Source organism: Lynx rufus, unplaced genomic scaffold (assembly GCF_022079265.1).
Source record: "Lynx rufus isolate CCGP_SWC_20201006 ecotype Redwood Valley unplaced genomic scaffold, mLynRuf1.p SCAF_10, whole genome shotgun sequence".
In the NCBI taxonomy this organism is placed as follows: domain Eukaryota; kingdom Metazoa; phylum Chordata; class Mammalia; order Carnivora; family Felidae; genus Lynx; species Lynx rufus.
In genome coordinates, this window is record NW_025814824.1 from 61,407,008 (window position 1) to 61,431,841 (window position 24,834).

The following is a 24,834-nucleotide window of genomic DNA, read 5'->3' on the forward strand; positions in this document are numbered from 1 at the left end:
GACCCAGCTACAGAAGTAGGAAAGTGTAGACTGGAGGCAGAGGGTGTTCTGGGAAGAGGTAGTATGCATTGTACATATCCTGGATGCCAGAAGGCATAAGGGTTCCTGCAGGAGAGTGGAACAGGGCAGTGGCTCTAGAAGCATGAAGACATAGAAAGCCAGCACTGCAATGAATAAGGGTCCACAGGTCAAAGACTCATCTGAAGAATTGAGGTGCCAGGCCAAGACTCTGGTCCTGAGAGACAGGTGGGAGCAAGGCAGGAGCCAAATCCTGGAGCAGGTTCTTAGTCTGGGCTAGCATGAGAGGCGAGGCAGGGCTGCGTTATTCCAACTGGGACATAAGACCTAGGGCAGAGGTCCGTCTTCTAAGCTACCCCAGTACCCAGCTACCAGGGGGCTGTGGCCCTGAGCTACTGCCTCTTGCTCCTTCCTTAGCCCTGACTGAGAGGGTGGGGTCCAGAGTCTTGGGTGGGGTACAGCCTGCAGGAGGCCATGGGGTACAAAGGGGTTGAATCGGTGGTCCCAGCTGAGAGCAGAGAGGTTGGGAGTCAAGGTTCCAGGCAGGTGCATACTTCATAATTGCCTGTTGTCCTCCCTCCTCCCTGCCCAGTGATTCATCCTCACCACTGCCCATGAAGGCAGGCCAGTGCCCCTCATCGCCCTGGCCCTTGACTTTCTCTTCTTTTCTAATCTGATACTTGTTTTGCCTCTAGGGGCCCAAAGGACCACCAGGACACAAAGGAGAGTTTGGCCTCCCCGGACGACCCGTAGGTGTCGCTGTTCCTCAGACTGGATGTGAGGGGAGGACGCATGGGCTGGGCCAGCTGGCGGTCAGTGGGTTTACTAAGGCATCTCCTGTGGGTTGCAGGGTCGTCCGGGACTGAATGGCCTCAAGGGTGCCAAGGGAGACCGAGGGGTCATGATGCCGGTGAGTGAGATGACCAGTGCCCCAGCCCCCCACTACCTGAGTCCAGTGTCCATGGGGGTGGGGGGGGAGGGAGGCTAAGAGAGTACCGGGTCCAGTGAGTGGGGCTTGCAGACAGAATCTTCAGGAATGTTTGTCTCCTTCCTCCATTGCCACTTCCAAAGATCCTCCAGCCCATCCCTGTCCTCCAGCCCACTCTCAGGAGGGTCTCTGCCATTGAAAGCTCCTTAGTGGAACATAAGCTTCCTTGTCCCGACCCAAGAGGAAGGGTGGGAGAGAGATCTGGGTATGCTCAGGAAATCTGGTCTCACATCCCAGGCTCCTGACCCTGGGGTAATACCCCATCTTCCCGCTGCACACAGTCCCAGGGATATCACACCTCTAGGGGCTCAGCACATGTTTGTGAGTGCATATCAAAGGTAGGTCAGCTACTTAGGCAGAGCCTCACAAGGTGGCAGACACTGGGGGCATCAGCAGGGTCCAGGGTCTACAATAAGGACGCCAGTGTTTCTTGAGCACCTACTATGTACCAGACTCTCTACAAAGTCTACTTTTGTTTGCACCATCCTGTCTCTGCTCTGCATGCCAGAAATCAGACAGGCAAGTGAGGACTGGCTCACACTCCTCAAGCACGCTGCAGCTACTAGGTAAAGCAGGCACTCGTGCCTTCACTTAGGAGGATCCGTGCAGCTTCCAAGCGGGCCGGACTCCTCATACCTGTGGTCAGAGCCTCACCCGTCCTGCTGCAAGGTCCTGCTTGAGATCCGGGCTTGGAGGAAAAGACATTGCACAGCATTAAGGCCGCTGACCTGGCTTTGACAATAATGCCACTCTGTGGAGCAAGCTTGGGATTCTCTCTCTCTGCTCCTCTCCCACTCACACACTCCCTGTCTTAAAATAAATAAACATTAAAAAAAAGAAAAGAAAAGAAAAGAATGCTGCTAGTGAACAAGAGTTTTGCATTTATTTTTGCATTTATGAGGCACTCTCTGAGGTACCGTATCAGGTGAGGGACCCTCTGGTCCCCACGCCACCTGCCCTTCCATAGCAGGGATGTGCTGGTAGAGAGGTGGTGGGCTCCGTGTTGGCTGAGCCCTTCTCTGGGAGGCAGGATCTGGGTTCCAGCTGTGTGGCTTTGAGCAGGTCACTTCCCCTCTCTTGGCCTCTGTCTCCATTCGTAAACCAGGGATAGTGCTTGCTCCTCTGCCTCTTCCATGGGTGGCCGTAAAGATGCAACAGGGTCATGGATACACGTTGACGTGCTGTTTCCAAGTGTCACGCCTCCCTGTGGGAGAAGTAGGCGACTTTAGAGGGTCTTCTTTCCCCGTTCCTGGAGGAAGTATCCCGCAGCTGCCCTGCACTCACAATAACCTCAACTCAGGAATGGCCTTTTTCTCCCTTCAGGGCCCACCTGGATTACCTGGGCCTCCAGGGCCCCCTGGACCCCCTGGAGCTGTGATCAACATCAAAGGAGTAAGCTGGGTAGGGCGGGGGAGGGAGACCTTCAGGGGCTACTGGGGAGTAGGCCCCAGACTGGCCTAAGCTGGAGTCAGGCATCCTGATGGCCTCACTTCTCTTGTTCTCACTTCCTGCAGGCTGTCTTCCCAATACCAGTCCGGCCACACTGCAAAACGCCGGTAAGTAGTATACAGTCACTGCCCCGAGGAGCAGATGTTGGCATAGAAAGCGACTCAGAGAAGATGATCCGTCTTTGTGTTGAAGCCCTTCAGTCCATCAGTGTTCTCTTTGATGTCTCCTATCACTTACATATAGACCCTTAAGTAGGTCGCTAGAAGCTCCCAGATAACAGACCATGGCAGTGACACATACTGGATCTTCTAAAAGGTGCACACACTGACAGAGTGTTTCTTTTAATGCAATCAAAAAGCAATGTCTTTTGTTATTATAACCACATTAAGCTTCACATTTGGAGCAAATAGTAAGAAGTAAAATAACCCCCTTAAAAATACAGATGGGAAAATAAAGCAATTCCAATCAGTGTTCTTTGCGTTAGGAACTTTTGGCTAAAACCTGTAAGTGAATGTGTGCTGTCCCTTCCCATCTGGTATGTTGAACAGCATACAACGCTGAGAGGAAGGACTCTCCCTCCCACTTTATAGTGAGGAAGCAAACTGGGACTGGGACAAGCTCACAGAGTTGTCCAAGGTTTCAGTACTGACAGAGCTGGGGTCATCCCTCGGGTCCCCTGACCACTAGGCACTGTGACTCCAAGGGGTCAGGCACGTGCCCGGTCACCCCAGCTAGGCAGTGGCACTGTCCCTGAGGTCTTGCCCATTTCTTTGGGGAAGCCCAGGGAGAGTGGGCCTGTCCCTGTGCACGGACATTGGTCACAGAGCTGTGCGTGACCATTTCCTCATTTGTTCAACAAGTATTTATTGAGGACTTACTGAGAGCCAAGTACTCTGCTAGGCCCTGGAGATGCACGGGTGAACTAGATGGGCGTGGCCTCTGTTCTCAGAAGTTTGCAAATTACAATTTAGAAAGGTTCCTTGAAGTGGGTTCATAATTGATGCCTGTTGGGTGTGGTGTTGAGCCTCGGGTCAGAGGCTTTAAAATGACGCAGTTTGGCTGAGTTCTGTCCATGTTGAAACTTTGAGGCACCCAAGTCTGCAGCCCAGGGCCCGGGAACTCTGGCATAGAATGCAGATGATATGACCCACTAAGACGTCCAGGGGTCCTGCTGGTCTATGTGAGGACGACATCAAGCCGGGTCATGTTTACACCGATCGCCTGAAGGGAAACATAAAATGTCAGTGCTGGAGGGACACTCCTGAGAGATGACTGCATTCCTCCTCCTTATCATACAGAAGGAGAAACCGGCAGCCCAGAGAGGCAAAGGGTCTGCTCGAGATTCCTGGAGAGTTTGTGCCCAAAGCCCCTCTCTGCTAACATGATTGCAGGTGTCATGGGACAGCACTTAGCAAATGTGAGAGTGTTCTAAAAATGTACTGCAATTACCACGACCTGTGCTAGGACCCTTTCCAGTGGCCACAACCTTTGGGGTCATGAGATTACAGAAAAGAAACCAAAGATGAGCTCAGAGCATTTTTGGTGAGCTTTTGATTTCACATTGCCTGGCTGGACACCATGGGGCTTGGGCATGGACATTTCCTGATCAGCTCTTGAAACGGACACTTGAAAACAAATGCTTTCTGTCACATCCATCATTCTATAAGCCCCCTTCTAATTTCGGCCCCTTCCTGACACCACCATGATTTCTAGCCACATGGGGACCGGAGGAACCCTATCAGCATAGCCACAGGATACCAGCTGGCCACTCCAGCCTACATCCTTAACTTTGAAATGTCTTTTCTGGGGGATTCTCATCTGTTCCCCCCATCTTCTCTGGTTGACCCCTGAGCAACTTGTGACCCTCCACCCAAAAGTAGGAGGATCCTGGTGCCAGAGGGATCATTTTGATTCCACATATCAACTGGGAAAAGGGGAAGTTGGGTGTTAAAAGCAGGGTCTCCAGTGGCTCTGTTCTATAGAAAAGGCAATGCAGGAATCTGGAAATGAACTGGGAAGGAATATTATCTAGGACAACTTAGATGCCAGACCCCTGGCACTTAATGGGGAGTCTAGAATACCCCTTCCAACCAAATGATAACCCCCCGTTATTCGTTACCACTACCGTTATCAGCTCCTGTTCATTATGCACATCCTTGGTTATACACCGTAGCAAAGCTAATGGCTGTGTAGCCTCACACCTGGGTCGTCACTCACTGGGATGCTTGACCTCTCACATGAATCAATCCTAAATGATAAGAAAGCAGGCCAAGAACGCTCTGGGTTGGCTAAATCAACACCGTCGGGATTTGTTGTCTTGCAGCTTTGGGCTTTCCCTTCGCACAGTTGTTCAACCAGTAGGTCTCACCTCCCCCCGCTGGCTGCATAATGGGCCCCCCCGGTTGAAGGCCTGGGATGCCTGTGCAATGAGGGCTCCTGGGATTCTGGGGGTTCCAGAGCCAAAGAAAGGCCTGACTCCGTGACATTGTGCCTCCTACCACACACCCCCGGGACAGGGGACAGTGGCAGCTGCCTGTGGATGCAAACACCAGGACACGGTTGGCACCTTATGACCTTGCCTTTCTCTCTCTCCAGGTTGATACCACTCATCCTGGGAATTCAGAACTCATCACCTTTCATGGTACAGCTTCTCTTCTTTACCTTCTGTTTCTGTGGGACTTTTCCAGACCCTTGTAGCTCTGCAGAAGGTGGTCTCCACTCCCAGTGCTGGACCTAAGACTCATGGTGGGGAAGATCTGGCTGCGTGTGGTGGGATCAGGGGTAGCTGAGCCAGCGCTGTGGGACTGGGCACCTCTCTTCGGTTTTGTCACACATCTGTATATTCTATACATCGTGGCTGGGACTTCCAGCCAGCAGGAAGTACTCAGGTTGGCTGTTTATTTGTTAATTTGTTCATAAAGCATCCACCGAGACCATAGTGCGTGAATCTATCCCGTGCATTGGGCAGATGAATCCTACGCCATTCTTGCCACCCGGGCCCTTAGACTCCCTTAGATAGAACTATTTTAAAAGTCATTCTAATGTAATATACCAAGAACTAATACAGGGAAGGGCTATGGGAGCTCAGAAGACCTTTGCTTCAAAGTGTTTTTGGACCAATAGCATTAGCATCTCCTGGAGGCGTGTTAGAAATGCGGCGTCTCAATCGCTTCTCGGGCCTTTGGGCTAAGATCAAGTGTAAGATCCACTGCAGACCTGCTGAATCAGAGGCTGCACTTTAAGCCCCCTACTGTGTCTGCACAGGAAAGTGTGAGAGGTGCTGGCTCTAGGTGTCCGATTAGTAAATGTCAGCAAGGGGCATAGGCCAGGAGACAGGAGTCTGCAGGGGAGCAGTCGCTCTTGTCCCCTGTCCCCACACTCTCTCTCCCTCTGTGTGTCCCTCAGACTGAGAGGTCTGAGCACTTGCAGTTTAAACAGGGAAAAGTCATTTTTTCCCCAATGCTGACCTCTGGCTCTGCTCTGTTGTCCATGGCCCGCCAGGCTGTGGTCTTCCTGATGATATCTGGCCCCGTGGGTTTTCTGTTGGTTTTGGTTATAAGGTCCAGACTGTTTCCACCCTCCATGCTCAGATCCAGTTCAAGGCTCCCCCTGCCCCTGGTGCAAGGGGGACCTTGGGGAGGCGGGGTAGAGCTGGATTTGCTGTCTCAGATCCCTGGTGGTTCCCCCATCCCCACGGGACCACTCTGGGAGACAGGGGAGGGAAGAGACCTTTCTGGACAGGACAGCCCCTGGTGAGCCTGTGTCCTGCTACTTACTGGTGGTTGTTACTCCCGCTTCGTGAGATAAGCAGCCACATCGGTGGTGGTGATTGAGCTCACCATCCCCTTCTCTGGGCTTCACCACTCCTGTGATCTCACCAGGGAGGGTGGAGGCGCTGCCGCCCTGGCCCTGTGATTGCATCTCCCAGGGGACCCCCAGCTGGTGGCGTTGGGCCTCTGGTACTCACACTCCTCCCGTGCCGGGAAGCCTGAGCACCCAAACCCCATCTCTCGGCCCGAGAGCACTGCTGGGTCGATCTGTCTCATCTCTTGGGAACTGGGAATTCGGAGATCTAGTGTCTACCCCACCCATCAAAGTGGGGAAAGGGGATTGCTTCCCTTTCCCAATGTTGAACTTCTGGAAGGCTCCCTCCGTGCCTCTCCCCCGCTATAAAAGAGTTGGAGAGAGAGAGAGAGAGTGCTTCTCACAAATCCTGAGGGGTAGTGGTGGGGTACACAGTTGGCATCCTTCCAACTTTGTGCATGGAATACTTCGCACCCTTATGGTCCTCTGAGGGAACCTGGAAGGTTCCCCTCCTCCCCTATCCCACCATGCCACACACACACACACACACACACACAGATGAGATGGGACTGGAGGCCTGACTGGGTGTTGAGCCCTCAGGCTGTGTGCACGAAGCTGTCTGAGACAGAGTTAACTGTAGCTTCTGCTGGGCCCCCACTGTGCATTGCTGGCACCTTAGAGACAGCACTTACTGCCTCCTGCTTCACATTACCCTTCACCGTGTCCATCTTCCCACAGAGACCGGGCTTTTGAAGGTCAGGAATTGCATCTGATGTATCTACCTCTGCCCTCCCCATAATTTAGCAAACGATTTCATACCCTCAATAGGCCTTTGTTTATTGAGTGGACTTTGCTAAAAGGGCTCAATTTGAAAACTTGTCACAGAAACGTTTTATATAGAATGAAGCTGATTTTCCGCAGTATTTTTTTATATATATATAAAATATATGTGTATTTGATGGCAGGTGTTAAAGGAGAAAAAGGATCCTGGGGTCTTCCCGGCTCAAAAGGAGAAAAAGGCGACCAGGGGGCCCAGGGACCACCAGGTATTTTATCCCTTGTTCTGGATCTTGCCTTTGATTTCTGTTCCTGAGAAATCCAGCTGAGCTAGAAAGTAAGACGGATTATATTACCACCCTGACCACAAGCTCCATGGAGTTCTAGAGAGACCCAGTCGTGGGTCCAAGATGGAACACTGTCAAAAGAGACCAGAAGTTCCTGTGCAAAGCAAGGCCCAAAGAGGGCCAGTGACATGCTCAGGATCCCACAGTGTCTGGGTTGTGGGGCCCAGCCAAGGACTCGTTTCTGCCTCCAAGGCCAGTGCCCACTCTGTTAGCTAAACCAATGTGGGGGCACTTCCACTGGGGAATAATGATGGATGCCAAGTTGGAGAGTTTATTTTTGAATTTCTGAGATTACGGTGGTGAATTTTACACAGGACTTCTTTTTCAGGCCCTCCAGTGGACCCGACTTACCTGAGATACCTTCTAAACAGTTTGAAGGTGAGTATCTCTCTACCAGACATTTGGCCTGTGTTTCCAAGTTCTCGAGCTCACGGTATGCACTGGTTAGCCTTACTCTTATTGAATGTTCTCTGCTTGCAGGGGGAGAATGGAGACAGGGGGATCAAAGGAGAAAAAGGAGACTCTCATGGTGACTTCTTTGTGTCAGGGCCTCCAGGACTACCAGGAAGTCCCGGCCTGGTTGTAAGTAGTGATTTTTCCTCGCCATTTTCCTCAGTGAATCACAGCCTTCCCTGACGCACCCCAGTGGGACTAGGCAGTTGGAGAGTCAAGGGTCTGTCACAGCACCACAAGCTGGAGATAGGAGTTGGGCATCGGCCTCTCTCCCTCGTATTTACTTACCAATAGGGATGTTGGCTGAGGACCATGGAGGAAAGGGAGCTGGCCATGGCCATATGCGTTCAGGTAACTTCCAGGTCATTAACCACACAGCCTTATTCATGTCAACGGTGGAAAATTTGCTCAACCCAAGGAGTTACTAACTAATGGTGAACATATCAGATAATAAAGGCAGAATGGAAGGTGAGGGAGATATTTTTAGAGGGGCTATTTGATTCTTCTGAAATCTCACGAAAGAAGGAGCCCCTAGATAGGCTTGGTCTTCTTAGGACGCCAGGTTTCTCCAGCTCACAAGAGAAATTCAAGTTATGTCTCCAGTGAGATTATGACCAGATCATGACCCTCAGGAACCAGAAGCAAACCCTGGTCCTGGGCAGAGCTCACCATGAGGGCAGACTCCAGCAAAGCCAGGAGACCAGGATTCTACTTCTACCTCTGCTGCTAATTTGCTTTGACACTTTGGACAAGCCCTATCCCCTCTCTGTGCCTGGGTTTCTTAATCTGTGAAATGCAAAGTCTGGGCCCTCCCGACTCCAGGGCTCTCTGGGGTTGTATGCAGTGACATTGAACATAATGACTGGGTTGCTGTTCTTTAGGTCTTACACCTGAGTTGTGCCCAGATTGGAGGATAATGATAGCAATAGCTCGTATTTATTGACTTTTTACAAACATCCTCACACAAAGAAGAGCTGGGACTTACAGTGATTACTGGGACTTACAGTTGCTTTCTCTCTTCTGTTACTGTGCTCTTGCCTTGACAGGGGCAGAAAGGGGAGACTGTCGTCGGGCCCCAGGGACCCCCTGGTGCTCCTGGCCTGCCTGGGCCTCCTGGCTTTGGAAGACCTGGTTCACCTGGGCCACCGGGCCCCCCAGGGCCACCAGGACCACCAGCTATCCTCGGAGCAGGTTAGTACTGTGAATGCCGTCCCTGCTGTTGAGCTCAGGGTCACCATATCGGGCAGGCATGTCAGAGCCACACTGTATGACAGAGAGCTATTTCCAGGTTGGAGCTTTCTTTCTTTCCTTTTTTTAAAAAATTGATGTGTAGGGGCGCCTGGGTGGCGCAGTCGGTTAAGCGTCCGACTTCAGCCAGGTCACGATCTCGCGGTCCGTGAGTTCGAGCCCCGCGTCAGGCTCTGGGCTGATAGCTCAGAGCCTGGAGCCTGTTTCCGATTCTGTGTCTCCCTCTCTCTCTGCCCCTCTCCCGTTCATGCTCTGTCTCTCTCTGTCCCAAAATAAATAAAAAACGTTGAAAAAAAAATTTAAAAAATTGATGTGTAATTCACATGCCATAAAATTCACCCATTTAAAGTGTACAGTTCAGTGGTTTTTAATGTATTCACAAGGTTACGCAGCCATCACCTGTCTCTAATTCCAGAACATTTTCATCACCCCAGAAAGACACCCTGCACCAACTAGCATTCAGTCCTCTTTCTCTCCTCCCCCCAGACGTGGGCACCTGAAGATTCACTTTTTATCTCTCAGGATTTGCCTACTCTAGACATGTCCTATCAATGGGATAATAACAATGTGTGGCCTTTTGTGTCTGGCTTCTTCCACTCAGCATCCTCCATGATGTATTATGTGTCAGTACTTCATTCCTTGTTATGGCTTAATAATCTTCCACTGTGTGGACATAGTACATTTTGTTTATCCATTCATCAGTTGGTGGACATTTGGGTCATTTCCACTTGTTGGCTATTAATAATAACACTGTAGGGATGCCTGGGTGGCTCAGTTGGTTAAGTGTCTGACTATTGGTTTCGGCTCAGGTCATAATCTCATGGTTTGTGAGTCCGAGCCCCGCATCAGGCTCCTCTCTCCCTCTCTCTCTACCCCTCCCCCATTCTCTCTCTCTCAAAAATAAATAAATGAACTTAAAAATTAAAAAAAAAAGAATAACGCTGCTGTAAACATTCATGCACAAGTCTTTGTGTGGACATATGTTTGCAGCTCTCCTGGGTGTTTACCCAGGAGTGGAATTGCTGGGTGGAAGAATGTATGTTCACTCTGTTTCACTGTTTGAGGAACTGCTAACCTGCTTTCCAAAGTGGCTGTGCCATTTTTGCGTTCCCACTGGCAGTGCACAAAGCTTCGAGGCTTTCCTCATTTTCACCAACACTTATTATTGTCCTATATTGTTTATTCCAGCCATCACTCATTCACGTGCAGTGATATCCTGCGGTGCCTTTCCCTGAGGTCTAATGGTGTGGAACGTCTTTTCATGTGTGGGTGGAAACTCCTTGACTGCTTTGTCAATGCCTGGCCCTTAAGGGACTTGAGGACCAGCACTGATTCTAACTCTATAAAAACTCTCCTTACCCATAGCTACCTCACTTCCTCAAATAAAAAATGGGTGGGGGCCATTTGGGTGGCTCAGTCAGTTAAGCATCCAACTTCGGCTCAGGTCATGATCTCAGGGTTCATGAGTTCGAGCCCTGCATCAGGCCCTGTGCTGACAGCTGGGAGCCTGGAGCCTGCTTTGGATTCTGTGTCTCCCTCTCACTCTCTCTGCCCCTCCCCTGCTTGCTCTCTGTCTCTGTCTCTCTCTCAAAAACAAATAAAACATTAAAATTAAAAAAAAAAAAAAGGAAATGTAACTCCAACTAGCTTAAGCAAAAGGGAGATTTATTGGACGTGAAGGAGGTGAATCATTAACTTATCCGAGGGGCCGGCATGCAGCGGGACCTCAGGCACAGCCGGAACCGGGGACTCAACCCCTGTGAGGATTCTCTGGCCATCTCTTGTCATGGCTTCTCTCTGTATGCTAGCTTCATGCTTCTTCACCACAGACCACATCCTCTGCATGAAGGGAAATATGGTTACTGACAACTCAGAGCTTCCACAATCAGCTAGAAATCTTGGCCTTCCTTCTTGGTGTTAGTTTGTGAGGTCCTGGGGTGGAGGACATAGGATCGAATTCTGTCTAACCCATCATGGCCCAGATACCCAACCTTGGGCCAGTCACCTGTGGCCAGAAGGTGCGGTCACATAACAACGAGTCAGTGCCTCCTGAATCCAAATGGTGGTAGAGGGGATGGGGAAGATCTCAAGAGAGGGTGAGGATACTAGTCCCACAAAAAAGGAAGGTGCTAGGCAGATAAAACCACAGGTGCCAACATAACCTTGAAGGATGAGCAGGAGTTGCAGGAGGGGGAAGGATATTACAGGATGTGGAGAATCGGTTGTTCATAGCAGCTCTGTATGGGATGCTGCCCACGGCTCCTCGCTTCGCTGAAGGATTGCCCCTCACGTAATGCCCACAACCCACAGTTTACAAAATGCTCTCATACCAATTATCCCATTTAATCTTCACAGCAACCCCGGGAGGGAGAGGAAATGGATATTACTATAAAACTCATTTCATGGATGAAGACACTGAGGCTCAGAGAGGTTAGAGACTTGCTCGAGGTCACAAATCCTAGTGGGAGACGAGGCTGGGGTCCAAATCCAAGTCCTCTGACCCTCCCCTCACTAGACGTTCACCACCTATGTCGTGATTTTCAGGTCCTGTGCCAGAACTGCAGACCTGTTTACGTGACTTGGAAAATCTCGTACAGTAATTTTACTGGGACTTGTGAAAACATCCTTCACTGCCAAGAGCTTTGCAGATTTTGGGAGGTTACAGAGGTAGAAGGAGAGCACAGCTATGTGCATTGTTCTAGGGGAAGAGGGCACTGACTCTTCAAACGCTGAGAGCCCCTGGTTGGGTGCTATGTAGTGTGTATCTTTTCTCGGTTCTCACCTCAGCCCAGTGAAGGAGAAACGCTTGTTTACATTTCACAGGTGACGAAACTGTCGCTGCACTACCCCGTCCTCCTGCAGCCCCAGCACCTTTCTTCCTCTTTCTGAGCCTGCTGGCCTCTGTGTAGCAGTTACTGGCTTGTCTCTAGGGTGAAGTAACTTGCGTGAGTCAGGACATATTTGGAAACTCAGCACAGACTGACCTATATAAACAACAGAAGCACCAATAATTTATTCACTTACAAAACCCAGAAGTCCTAGCGTGGCTTCCTGCAAGGCTACAGTCAAGAACCCCAGATCTCTCCCAAACCTGCCAATGTGGCAGAGTCCCAGGCTGGGCCCACAGCCCCCTACAAGATGCAGTTGCAAAGTGCAGAGCTCCGAATGGGGTGGTGAACACTCCCCTCAGTGACCAGCAGACATCTGAGGCACTTTTCAGAGAGCGTGCTTTTTTTGTAACTTGTCTTTTCTGCTTTGTCTTAGCTGTGGCCCTTCCAGGCCCACCCGGCCCTCCAGGACAGCCAGGGCTTCCCGGATCCAGAAACCTGGTCAGTGTTATTATCAGTGTGTATTCTCTCTTCTGCTCTGGGTGGATTTACTTAGAACTTCAGCTGTAGCGTTTAGGGGCCGGCACACTTCTTATGTAAGAATTAGGCCTCCATGGCAATAGAATCGGTACAACTCCACATTCGGAGGGCATGTATTACCTCTGTAGGTGACTTATTAAGTAAAAAGATACAGACTACAAAACCATTGATGATTTTGGTTCCACGCTCCTGATCCTTAATTCACTAGACTGTAACAGGAACCGATTGTATTACATCAAAAAACATAAGCACGAGAGTAGAAACAATATGGCAGCAGGTCCTGTGCTGGTCAGATTGGCCCTGGGCAATTCAGCCTTCTCTCTCCTGCCAGAGGATGGCTCTTGCACATTCATCACCCTACACACCACTGGCGCAGGGGGTGGTAGCACTCAGACCCTATTATGATGCACAGGAAGGGGGACAAATACCTCACAAGGATGTCAGGAGTCCTGGGAATGCTCTTGGATCTTGGCTGGATTTAACAGGAAAATTTGGCTGCCAGATGAAAAAACCGTCCAGCAGACGACGGAATTTTGATATCTGGCGTCTTTGGGGGATTTCCGAGCCATCTTGCTGCACAAAGTCATTATTTTCAAGGCTAGGTGAAAATTAATTTTTTATAATCTTTCTCAGTTGAAACGAAAAGTAAAAGCTCTCTTGGACTGATAATTTCTTTAAGACTTGATGCTTTTCGATAGATTTCTGCAGCTTCTATGTCTGCTCCTGGATTTGCCAAGATGGATGTCGAATCTTCGGCCATTTCCTAGACAAATTGCGGACCGCGATTTTCTATCATGTATTTAATGTTACAACTACCCAGCTGGGCAAAACGGATTCAAAACTTAACTGGCATCGCTCATTGGCTTGCCTTTCTTATTCCCAATGAAAACAAACTTGAAACTCTTTAAGGAGTAGCATGAGGTAAACGCAATTAACGTCAGTGCTGCTAAGCGGCTCACACAAAGGAAGTGTGCTTTTCGCAGAGCTCACCCGCGACTTCGCTAATGCCAAGACTCCACAAAGATAACTCTGTTTACAGCTTTTTAATGTCTTTGCGCTCACGGAATATTATCTTTCTGTTCTCATTTATTTATTACAGTTTCGATTTATGTTCTAAGCCAACTCATGTTTTCGTTTCCTCGAAAAGAATATCATTTGGTTATTAACCAAGGTACATGTCTCTCTAAGGCACAGTGAGCCTTTTCATTGGCTCTCGGGGGATGGCGCCTGTTTGCATTTGCAAAGGCCGATTTTTCAGATGGTACCACCGCTCTAATGGTGACTGCACTGTCTGGAATTTAAAATTTCCTGACAGGTTACGGCATTTAGCAGCATGGATGATATGCTGCAGAAAGCACATTTGGTTATCGAAGGGACGTTCATCTACCTGAGGGACAGCACGGACTTCTTTATTCGTGTCCGAGATGGGTGGAAGAAATTGCAGGTAATTTTTAAGCTTCTCTTAACAAAATGCCTCCAAATCCACTCTTAAAAATAACAATCGACCCCTGGAAGCACCATTTTTCTGTTTTGAAAATAGCCCAACAGTTTCTAGCTGATGTCTCATTTTCAATGTCCTGTTTTCCTTAAGCTGGGAGAACTGATCCCCATTCCCGAGGACAGCCCACCGCCTCCTGCGCTCTCCAGCAATGTGAGTGGTTGCCCTGCCTGACTTCTCGCTCCCTCCCTCAGCAGCAGCAGCTTCTGAGTCCCCCTTGCTGTCCAGAAGCAAGCTCTCCAAGCTCTGGCCAGCCAGCTCTGCATGGTTTAGTATCTGGTGGAAGCCCAGAGATTGCCAAGTGCCAACAGAATGTTCTCGTTAGTAGAGCAGAGGAAGAACTGGACCCAGAGGCAGGAGAGCTGCTGTTTCCACATCATAGCTGAATCCTCTTGGGCAAGAGGCTTGCCCACTCTCAGCCTCAGTTTATTTACCCGTGAAATGATGGCCGGCATAAGCAATCTAGAAGAGCCCTTTAGTTTTTGCACTCTGAGATTTCTTTGCCTGGGAACGTTGGCAGCTTCCATTGTCCCTTTTTCAGCCCCACAGCAACCCTTTGAGGCAGGCCTTGTCATCCCCATTCTGCAGCTGAGGAAACCGAGGCTCTGAAGAGTTGACTGTTCTATTAAGTGAATGTGTTGACTATGAAACATGGGTCTTCCTCTTCCTTGGTTCAGTGTTCTCTGTAAAAGATTTGAGAATATCCCCTCCCTTTCTGAGGATCATTTCTGCATGGGGACATGAAACTCTTGGCAATTAAGAGCGGCCCCCAAAACAATGGCAAGCTATTTAAAGTATCTATTCAAGAGACATCACTCTTGAACCTCCGTGTACTCTGAAGAACAGTTTGAATGCATATTCAGGACTGTTTGTTTTCGTCTTTCCCATAACAGCCCCATCAGCCACAGCCTCCACTGATGTCTCTGTCAAGTGTCAATTACCAGAGGCCTGCAGTAAGTATAATTCATGCATTTATCCTGCAGATGCTGAGCTATGTGTCTACTGTGTGCTAGACCCCGTGCGTGGTACGCAGTTCCCACCCTCAAGGTGCATCTAGACTAGAGAGAGGGGCAAACAAAAAAACAGGTAGTTACAGTAGTGTGGTAAGTCATTGGGGCAAGGCCAACAAAGGGGGCTGGGGGTGTGAGGAACATCAAAGAATTCTGGCATCTTTAGAGGGGGTGACCTCTACACTAAGGCCTGAAGGAGAGCTGAGAGAAGGAGGGACCCAGGTGGGGGGTAGAGAGTGGGCATTTGAGGCAGAGGGGATTTGGAACAGAGGGAGGCAAGAGAGAGAAGTGTGCTTTTGTGTAGTTTTAAGTATGTCAGTCTGGTCGAAGAGGCAGAGCTCAAGGTAGAGAAGGGAGAAGGTGAGTCTGCAGAAGGCAGAGACTTGTCATCAAGAGCTGGTAAGCCAAGCTAAGGACTTTGACTTTTTCCAGTGGGCACTGGGCAGCCACTGAAGGGTCTTAAACAAGAAAAGGGTCTATAAGATTGGCATTTGAGAAATTATCTTGGTTACAGTGTACAAATGAGTTGGAGGGAACAGGACCAGGGGCCCAAAGACAGTTAGGTGGCTGTTGTTTTATCTGAACCAGGATCACAGCAGTGAACATGTAGAAAAGTAGGAAGATTGGAGAGAAATTAAGGAGATAGGAGAGTGACAGATTAGGTCACTGGTATGGAAACGGGGCGGCAAGGATGAGGGAAATCAGGAATGATGCCCAGGTTTCTGCTTGGGTAATTGAGTGGTGCTGGTTTCCTTCCCAAGGATCATTTTGTTACCGGAATTAAAATTCTGACTCTTTTCCTTCACTAGCTTACGTGAAGATTTTGTTCAGATAATTGCAGGAACCTCCTGGCACTCAATTGCAGGAAGTACAACTGGGTCTGTGGACTCTTGTCCCTGCTATTAGTCTGCTCCTCTCCCTCTACAGACCAGCTCCTGCAAGGGTCTTTCTTCCCGCCTCCCTTCCGCCCCCACCCCAACGCGCAGATGTAGGTTACATCCACAAAGCTTGCACACACCACTTTGGGTTGCCATGGCGCTGATCCTGGCCTCCGCTCCATGTGATCTTGCAGCTGCAGAGCCCAGTGCTACCTCACCCCATTCAGAGTCTGGGGAGAGGTAGTCTACATGGGTCCTCTTGGGCTAATTGCCCACTCCCAGCCAGATCAACAGCAGCCAAGAGAAGGAGATTGAATGACCTAAGGCCACTCTTTTTAGCGAGCGTTGTGGGGACATTTTCGAAAAACAAGCCACGGGCTCGGCAGCCACCAGAAATGGGTTTCCTGCAGTGCTGCTACTTGTCAGGCAGGACCTCATCCGGGGCCCACTGAGTGCGGGCACCTGTAGGAGACCTGAGTGGAGGCCACCCGGAGGGAGGCAGATAAGGGGCCTTATCCGGAGATACAGATCTGGGAGTCTTCAACCGAGCCCTGGCAATGGTGACGGAGGGCGCTAGGATTCCCAAAAGAGAATCTGCACCCTGAGAAGAGTTTGGACTGTGAGGAGCAGAAGCAAAAGGAACTGATGGAAGAAACGTGAGAACAAATAGAAGCCATAGCCAGAGAGGAAGAAAGAATGCCAAACAAGGTAGAAGCCAGCCACGTCACATGCTTCCAGGAGGTCCATCAAAAGAACTAAATGGTGTTCTCCAAATTTAGAAGCCAGAGAAAAGCATTTCTGGAGCGTGAGGGGATGCCAACGAGATTCCCTCTGCTTGAGGAATAAATGGGAGGTGAGGTGAGGAAAGAGAGGCGTGTGTAGGTAACCCTACCAAAAGCTCAGCCGTGAAGGGGAGAAGTTAGGGCAGCGGCTGAAGGATTTTTAAAATAACATTTTATAAATTCTAAAGTAATCTGTTTTTTTAGAACATTTGGACGATAAATAAAAAGAATGGAGAAGGAAACGGGACATGGCTGTAACTTTACCAAAACTACAACCATCCACAGACTCACGCTTTTAACATTTGATTGTTGAAACATTCTTGTCTTCATAAAAATGATAGTGTGTTCGTCATAAAAAATGTTCTGGCACTTAGAGAAATATAGACGTGAGGGCACCAAAGCCCCCAGTCCCACCATTCAGAAACAGCCATCATTCCAGACAGTTCTCTATGTATTTTTTTAAGGAAAGAGAAGTGGAGACAGGTGGGATTGGAGGCATGGCAGGGAAGCCCTGTGCTCACCTCTGCACCTTTCCTAGGTGTCCCCTGGTATGGGGACACCATCCTCCTGTGACTGCCCTTGGGTGTGGCCACCAGAAACCCACTGGTTGGAAGATGATGAGACCAGAGGGCCTCTTGCCTCAGGTGCTACAGTCTGCAGATACATGGGAGGGAGGAAGAGAGAGTTTGTATGTGAGACAACAAGTCCGGTGGCCTGGAGGTGGTCGTGGTGAGTGAGCAGCATGCTGTAGCCCCCTCCCCATGCTAAGGGCTGCTGCTAGGAGGGCTGCAGGGGAAGTCTTGTCTCAGTTGGAAGGGGTGGTGTGCTTGACCTGGACCTCTATCCAGCCTGGTGATACAGGCAAAACAAGGAAGAATAAAAAGGAGGAAATTGGGGGATGTTGCGAGCTTGGAGTCTGTTCTCTTCAAAATGGGGCAGGAAGGGGATGGTGAAATGGAGAAGAAGGTCCACAGACGGGCAGGGACTGTGTGGAGCAGTCTGGATGTTGTACTTCATGGCAAGCTGTGCCCAACCGGGTGGACGCTGGAGGAGCAGGAGAGTGCCAATATGGTGGCACTTGGGGCTGGGCCACAGAGACGCTTGGTGCCGGGTCTCATTCAGACCTGAGAGACAGTGCAGATGTGCGGAGAGAAACACCGACCACCTCCCACCTCGCCACACAGGGCTCATTTGCATGCCCTTTGGTTTGAGATCATTTGAAATATTTTTCTTTTCTGGAGACTTGGGCACAGGGTCTGCACCAGCCCTCCCAGCTCTATGCTGGTGAGAGGACAGCCACTCCTGAGGTGACATCGAGGAGGGAAAAGACCGCTCCTGGACACATGCCACAGAATGTATTATTCCAGAAGGCACAGCACAAAGGCCGGGAACGAGGGATGGGTTTTGAGGGAGGAAGTGTGGGAGAAAACAAGACTATGGAAGGACTTTTATTTTGGCTGCTGACCAAAGTGGCAGGAATGCAAGGCTAGAATTACTGTGCGACCCCTAGTTTCTAAAAGGGTCTGCCCAGCAGTCTTAGCTATAAATGTCATGACCTTCTCCTTTCAGTGCCTTTCCCTCTGGGCCTCTCACAATCAGCCCCAGGCCTACTGGGGAAGTAGAAGAAAGGGCAAGGTCAGAAAGCTTGGTGTAGCTCTGGGATCCAGGACCAGAGCCACTCAAAACCCTCCTGGAAGCTGAACTAGGACATACCCAGAAGCTTCCAGCAAATGGCCTGCACACTAGATTCAGATCTCTGAAGTGCTCTGTTTTGTTTTTTGTTTCATATATGGAAGAAATTTCCACCATTTAGAGCTGTTCAGAGAGCTGAAGCAGCCTGCCTGGGATCTGAGCTCTCCTGCCTTGGAGATGGTCAGGCTGGGGCTGGAATGCCACTGTCAGGTGGAGGCTGAATATGATGACCTCTAGCGCCTTCCATCCCAGCAAGTCTGGGATCTTACTAGGAACATGAGATGGGTGTGGGGTTGGGGTTGCTTTTTAACTAACTGCACTGTCTTTTCTCTCACTTCCCTTTTTCAGCTGCACTTGGTCGCTCTGAACACGCCATTTTCTGGAGACATTCGAGCTGACTTTCAGTGCTTCCAGCAGGCCAGGGCTGCAGGACTGTTGTCCACCTATCGAGCATTCTTATCGTCCCATTTGCAAGACCTCTCCACGGTTGTGAGGAAAGCAGAGAGATATAGCCTTCCAATAGTGAACCTCAAGGTAAAAATAAATATTCTTCCCATTGTCTTCCGGGCACACTGGTCTCCACAGAATCTGTAGGCAACTGCCACTTCCTGACATCTTCAGAAGTGTGCTGGTCTGAGACCTCACCTGCCTCTGATTGGCTATGTGACTTTGGGTGGGTCAGTTTAACCTCTCTGTGCCTCAGTTTCCTTGTATTTACAGTGGCCCTTGGACAGTACGACTCTTGGGGCAGACAAAAGGAAGGAATAATAATCCCCTCTTTCGCTTACATACCTCTTAAAATGTTTACTGTATATCCATTATCGTAACAGATGCTTCCAATAAAAGAGGGAGTTGTTCTTTCCTCAGGTTGTCAGATGAGGAAACTGAGGCTCAGAGGGAGAAAAGAGTTTGCCCGGAAGTCACTACCAACCAGAATTCCTTTCCTTGACTCGCAGTCCAGGGCCGTCAGTTCTGCCCGAGGCTGCTTTCTGTAGGGCATTGACTGGATGGCACCAGAGAAGAGCTACTTAGCACTGGTCCCAGAGCGGAGCCACGTCATCCTGCACCCTACTTTGGTCCTCTCCGCATATCTAAGCTGCCCAAACCTGCCAGACATTTCTCTTCCCCCTTTCGCTGGCCAGGCAGGGCCTTGTAGGCCTCCCGTTATTCCATGGAAATAGCCGGCTCCTTTAAGGCTACAGAGGGACAGCTCAGTTACTGCTCAGACCCATCCTGGATCCTGACCTCTCCCCATATCTCAAAAGTGCTTTGAGACCCTTAAGTCCCTGTGACCCCAGTGCTCCAGTTTGGTACCTTGAGGCTAGCAAGTTCCATCCTGACCCCATAGCTCCCATAACCCCTTCTCCTGAGGTTCTCTTCTGCCACATTCACCCAAATTGTTGGTATTCTTGGAATACAAATAACTGAAGGCAACTGGGCTCCTTCAGGAAAAGAAGTAAGAGAGTCATCTCTGTATCACCCACAGTGTAGATTGACATAGGCCTGGCACAGATTTGGAGTTTGGTGTATATGTATAAAATTTTTAAGATAAAAATTAGTGAAGACGTGAAACACACTTTGGTTGGGGAGCAGCCTTCATACACATATGATAAGAGAAATTACCACAAGAAATAGGACCATAAAACCAAAAGGGTTCAGGGATGGATGATGAACTCAAACCACAAACAGCTCCTGAACTCCCACTCTGTCCAGGCTCTGGGATTGGGGCTGGTGGCTTTGGTGTGAGGTGGTGTGCGGGCCTTGAAGAATGAATAAATAGCCAGTCCATTTGCAGGCTGATGGCAGAAGAATTCCAATGTAGCATTTCTATCTCCATAGGGCCAAGTACTTTTCAATAATTGGGACTCAATTTTTTCTGGCCACGGAGGTCAGTTCAATACACATGTTCCAATATACTCGTTTGATGGCCGAGACGTGATGACAGATCCTTCCTGGTAAGTAAGGGTAGAAGCCCTCAAAGTATATGGGGCTATAGACTGCTTTAAGAGACATTCTAACAATGCAATGCTTTTACCAGCTGCCCCTCTGGGCTGTTGCTAGACTGAGCCTCAGTGAGCCAGCTGAGGGCCATGGAGAGAGTCCTGGCCTCGCAGCCAGGGGACCTGAGTCCAGTACCTTAATAAAGGACCTTTCCAGGTTCTCCCACTCTCTGAGCCTCAGCTGCCTCGTCTGTAAAATGGTCAAAATAATCACATCTATCCCCTAGGATTGCTGTGAGCATCAAATGGTAAGTATGAGACTGTCCAACATGCAGTAGGCACTCGATACCTGGTAAGGAACGCTGTTCTTAGTGACCCTTTAACCCTGTGCTGTGGGAGCTGTGCTCTAATTCTTTCAATACGTGTGCTCATTAAGATCAGAACGAACTGGCAAAGCTTTCCTCAGTGTCTACCCTATGCCAGGCCTGATGCCCCCCCTGAAAGGCACAGTAATAAACTACATGACCCCATGCCCTTACAATGCTCATGGTCTACAGGGGAAGACAGACACGAACCAGCTACAATTCTGGACAGAACACTGTGATTGTAAAATGGAGAAACAGATAAGATGACACAAGCACAGAGGAAAGATTCGTTCTTGTTTGGGGCTGACGGTTAAGAGGGCTTCCTGTAAAAGGAAGCATTTAATGGACTTTGAAAGATGAGAAAGGGTCACTGATCTGAAAATGAGAGAGAAGCTACTCCAGGCTAAGAGACCTTATGAGCAAAGGTTCAGATTCACAAAAGTGGAGAGTCTGATCTGAGAAAGTCCAAGCTGGGTCTGGTTGGAATACAGGATGTTCAGCTAGCCGAAAAGAGCAACTTTCCAAGTGGTGGGGTCTGACCATGATGTGGGGCCAGACCATGAAGGACTCAGGAGTCTGACTTGGTTCATTACTTAGGCCAGTTTGTTCACCGATGGGATAGGCCACAAAGAAGTGACATGTCAAAAGTAACGTGGCACAATTCTTTTGCAGGCCCCAGAAGGTCATCTGGCACGGCTCCAGCACCCATGGAGTACGTCTTGTGGATAAGTACTGTGAAGCGTGGCGAACCGCCGACATGGCTGTCATGGGACTGGCCTCCCCACTGAGCACAGGGAAGATTCTGGACCAGAAAGCATATAGCTGTGCTAATAGGCTAATTGTTCTGTGTATCGAAAACAGTTTCATGACAGATGCTAGGAAGTAATGACCCTCCAATGATTCTTAAGAGTTTTCCAATTTTTCTTATGTGAAGAGCCAACACTGAAATCGAAAATGTTTAAATGTTGTAAATATTAATTGTTTATTACACATCCGTCACAACAGCAGCCAAAGAAAACATACCTCAATACACTCAAAACTGAAGACATAAAGGACTCAGATCAAAAGTAAAATCTGATCCATCTATCGGTGCTATAGATTCTGCAGGAGACCCCATGCAGTGTGAACACATCCCAGCACGGTTAAGAGCGAGTTGAAAACAAAGGCCTTGGCTTTCTGCCCACTGCATCCTTCAGAAAGTAATTTCTTCCTTTAACCATTGCTGTTGAGTGTAAGATGTCCTTCATGTTTTCTCACAAAGTCAGTGTTTAGAAATGTTACCCTAAGTTATGTGCAGACCGAATGCTTTATTCTTCATACATCCATAATATACATCCGTCCTTTGCTGTTCATACAGAGACACAGAACTGCTCAAATGATCCTATTTGTATTTTCTGATATTACCAGACCCTAATGTTTATTTCCTAAAATATTTTTGCCATCATGCTTTAGGAGTTTTAGATTTTTACACAATATTTTAGTATGGCATCTGTTTATATAACTCCGACTTGCTGGAAAAGGTTAAACTCCAAATTATCTGAAACTAGAAAAGAAATAATGTGTAAGACTACCTTTCCCTTGGCAGGCCCTCCCCACCCTCTGCCCCAGATTTTATGACTTTCGTGGGGCAACTCTCGAATTATAACGGCGTTGAACAAACAGGTTCATGAGGATGAATTTTCTGAGACACATATATCTTTGTGCTATATGCTTTGATTTTTTTCCATGTAAGTGAACATAAAAACGTCTTTTCCAGGTGCTTTCTTCTGTTTGACTCTTTTCCCCTAGTTCCTTTATTCTCCACCACTGATGTGGAAGTGGCCCTGGGGTGGGTTTGCTAACCCTGCCACTGCTCCACAGCCCTCGGGAGATGATCAGAGAACAGGAGCATTTCCCGTCACGCTCCTCCACCCCTGCCTGTTGTCTCCCACTTGGAGGGCGCAGCGTGGGGTAGGGCAGAAGGACCCCAGCGAGGAAAACAGGGTGAACTATGACTGTTGCAGTGCGTGACCTTGGGCAAGCCCGCCTTGTTTTTTCAAGGAGGTTGGGATAAAATAACCATATCAGCTCCCAGTTATTAAACATCAGACTTATTATAAGGCCCATTTACCTTTCTTAATAACCCTGCAAGGTAGGTATTTTTAGCTCCACTTTATAAATGGGAAAAAAAAGTTAGGGCTCAGGAAGTCCCTTGTTTCGGGTCACCCAGCTGGTGAGTGGTAGGTCTGTGTCAGATCTTTGCAAGGAGCCACTGCACGAGGCCGCCTGTCTGCTCCCTCCAGCTCTGAGTCTGTGGCGCTCTGGCTCTTGGCTTGACCCTGCAGAGAAGCAGAATCACCAGGCACTGAGCATGCTGGGATACTTCCTCCCATTCAGCTGGGCTGGCCCAGAAGCTCTGCAACGTGAATCCACCCGAATAGTCCTTGAGGTAGGAAGGAAATTGAGGACAAAACAATAAAAGGAGACAGCCCATAACCTCACTTAGGGGCTTCCTAAGTGGAAGAGTGATGAGAATCTCTAATGAGTCATGGAATAAAAGACAGCTATAGGTTGGAAAGCCCCAGAATTGGATTGTTGAGGACCAGCCCATCCACCAAGTGAGTGGGGGCTGGGAGGTGCCTGGTACAGACAGGAACAGAGACAGGAGAGGGACAGGAGGCTCCTGAGGTCATGAAGTGAAGATGTCATCCATTTTAGTCAGAGCCTACCATGGGCCTGGGTCACAGAGCAGGCAGGACAATATTTACAGGTCACAGAGCAGCCAGGGAGAGTGAAAAGGAGCAGACACTCCTTCTGCTAACTCCCGGAAGGGAGGTTGAGTTGTATGCCCTGGCTTCCCAGTGCTCTTTCTCCATGGGAGTAGGTATAACCAACCGGCCCTCCTGGAAGAGGCCCTGAATCAACCCCAGCCCTTTCAGTCTTGGAGAATGATGGTTAAAATCCTGGGCATTCAAGACCCTTCAGTGAACATCAGCTTTCCTGTCACTTGCCAAAGGCTACCAGCCTGGTCTCCTCATGGTTACTTAAGTGAGTCACATAGGCCTCTGCAAGACCGTTGCTCACGGCCCACCCCATCCTGGGATAGCCATCACCAGTCTACGTCTAGCCTCACCCACTCGCTGATAGCCAGTGCAGACTCTGCTTCATCCTCGACATCCCCCAGTCCCCTGAACCTGTCTGCCGTTTGTATTCTTCCTCCTCTGAACACCTCAGGTGTTTGGCACATACTTGAAACAGAGGCTGAAAGGTCCCTAAGCCTTTGCTTACTCCTGAATGTACCTCAAGACCAGGAAACGGGCTAATTCTCTCAGGAATAATGGGGAAGGAACTATGCCCCCAGTAGTTCATCTTTACAGCACTGGAGGCCTTTGGATACTTGCCCTGAGTCCACAGAGCATCAAGGTCTGAAGCCCACAGTGTCTAAGTTCCCCTGTCCAGAAGCAAAACCAGAAGGACGGAAGCAGATGTCAACATATATGAGGGGCCAGGCCCCGTGAGGAGACAGACTTTGAAGGGCAAAGAGGAGCCAAGAGACTGAGAGGGTATGGGAGGTGGTGAAGACAAAGCATGGAGAAGGTCCAGGGTGATACTCTCTGCCAAGCTGAACGTGGCCATGTGGTGGTGTCTGAAGGGGAACTGAGGAAAGGAGGAGGATGGATCCCAAGAGCCACTCTCCAATTTCCTGCACCCACTGGACTTCGTATGGCTTGCACTACATTATCTGAACCCGTAGAGAGTGCAAGAAGGAGACAGCACGGAATTCAGGGAACTGTCAGCAATACAGTAGAGCTGAATACTCATCGGTAAGGGAGACACAAATTGAATTCATAAGCCAAAAAACATAAAACAACAAACAAAAAGGAACGGCTCTGGAAACCAGGAAGAAGGGCGGGGGATGCAACAGACTCGTGATGTGGTCACTTAGTCTGTTCTGTGTGTGTGTGTGTGTGTGTGTGTGTGTGTGTGTGTGCCTGCGTGTCTGCTCTCTTGCTTCTGCTTCTGTCTGTACTTGGCTTCCTTCCCTCCAGAGAGGAACAAGAGTTCTCCGTGTGGCACAGGTTGTTCCCAGACAGCTCCAGGCGTATATTACTCCACCACCCCAGAGACTGGCCTCAGAGAAGAGACTTCCTCTCCCCTCTGGGATTATAGTACTTCCTGGAAAGGACGCGATCAGTCCCACCTGTGTTGTGTGCCTGTAAGTGGGATTGGCAGCTCCA

General features: G+C 49.4%; 1 protein-coding gene across 1 annotated transcript in view; it reads left to right on the plus strand.

The window, feature by feature from the left end:
* The window catches only part of COL15A1 (collagen type XV alpha 1 chain), a 108,246-nt gene extending 85,874 nt beyond the window's left edge, over positions 1-22,372 (plus strand). Inside the window, exons 26-41 of the mRNA XM_047066906.1 lie at positions 714-767; positions 869-928; positions 2,330-2,398; positions 2,521-2,562; positions 5,051-5,096; positions 7,225-7,305; positions 7,712-7,761; positions 7,864-7,965; positions 8,883-9,027; positions 12,349-12,413; positions 13,768-13,896; positions 14,044-14,103; positions 14,844-14,903; positions 18,661-18,846; positions 20,152-20,267; positions 21,290-22,372. Coding sequence (XP_046922862.1) covers positions 714-767; positions 869-928; positions 2,330-2,398; positions 2,521-2,562; positions 5,051-5,096; positions 7,225-7,305; positions 7,712-7,761; positions 7,864-7,965; positions 8,883-9,027; positions 12,349-12,413; positions 13,768-13,896; positions 14,044-14,103; positions 14,844-14,903; positions 18,661-18,846; positions 20,152-20,267; positions 21,290-21,503 — 1,479 coding nt within the window. The 3' untranslated portion in view covers positions 21,504-22,372. The remainder of the gene's footprint in view (positions 1-713; positions 768-868; positions 929-2,329; positions 2,399-2,520; positions 2,563-5,050; positions 5,097-7,224; positions 7,306-7,711; positions 7,762-7,863; positions 7,966-8,882; positions 9,028-12,348; positions 12,414-13,767; positions 13,897-14,043; positions 14,104-14,843; positions 14,904-18,660; positions 18,847-20,151; positions 20,268-21,289) is intronic.
* Positions 22,373-24,834: the final 2,462 nt, after the last annotated feature.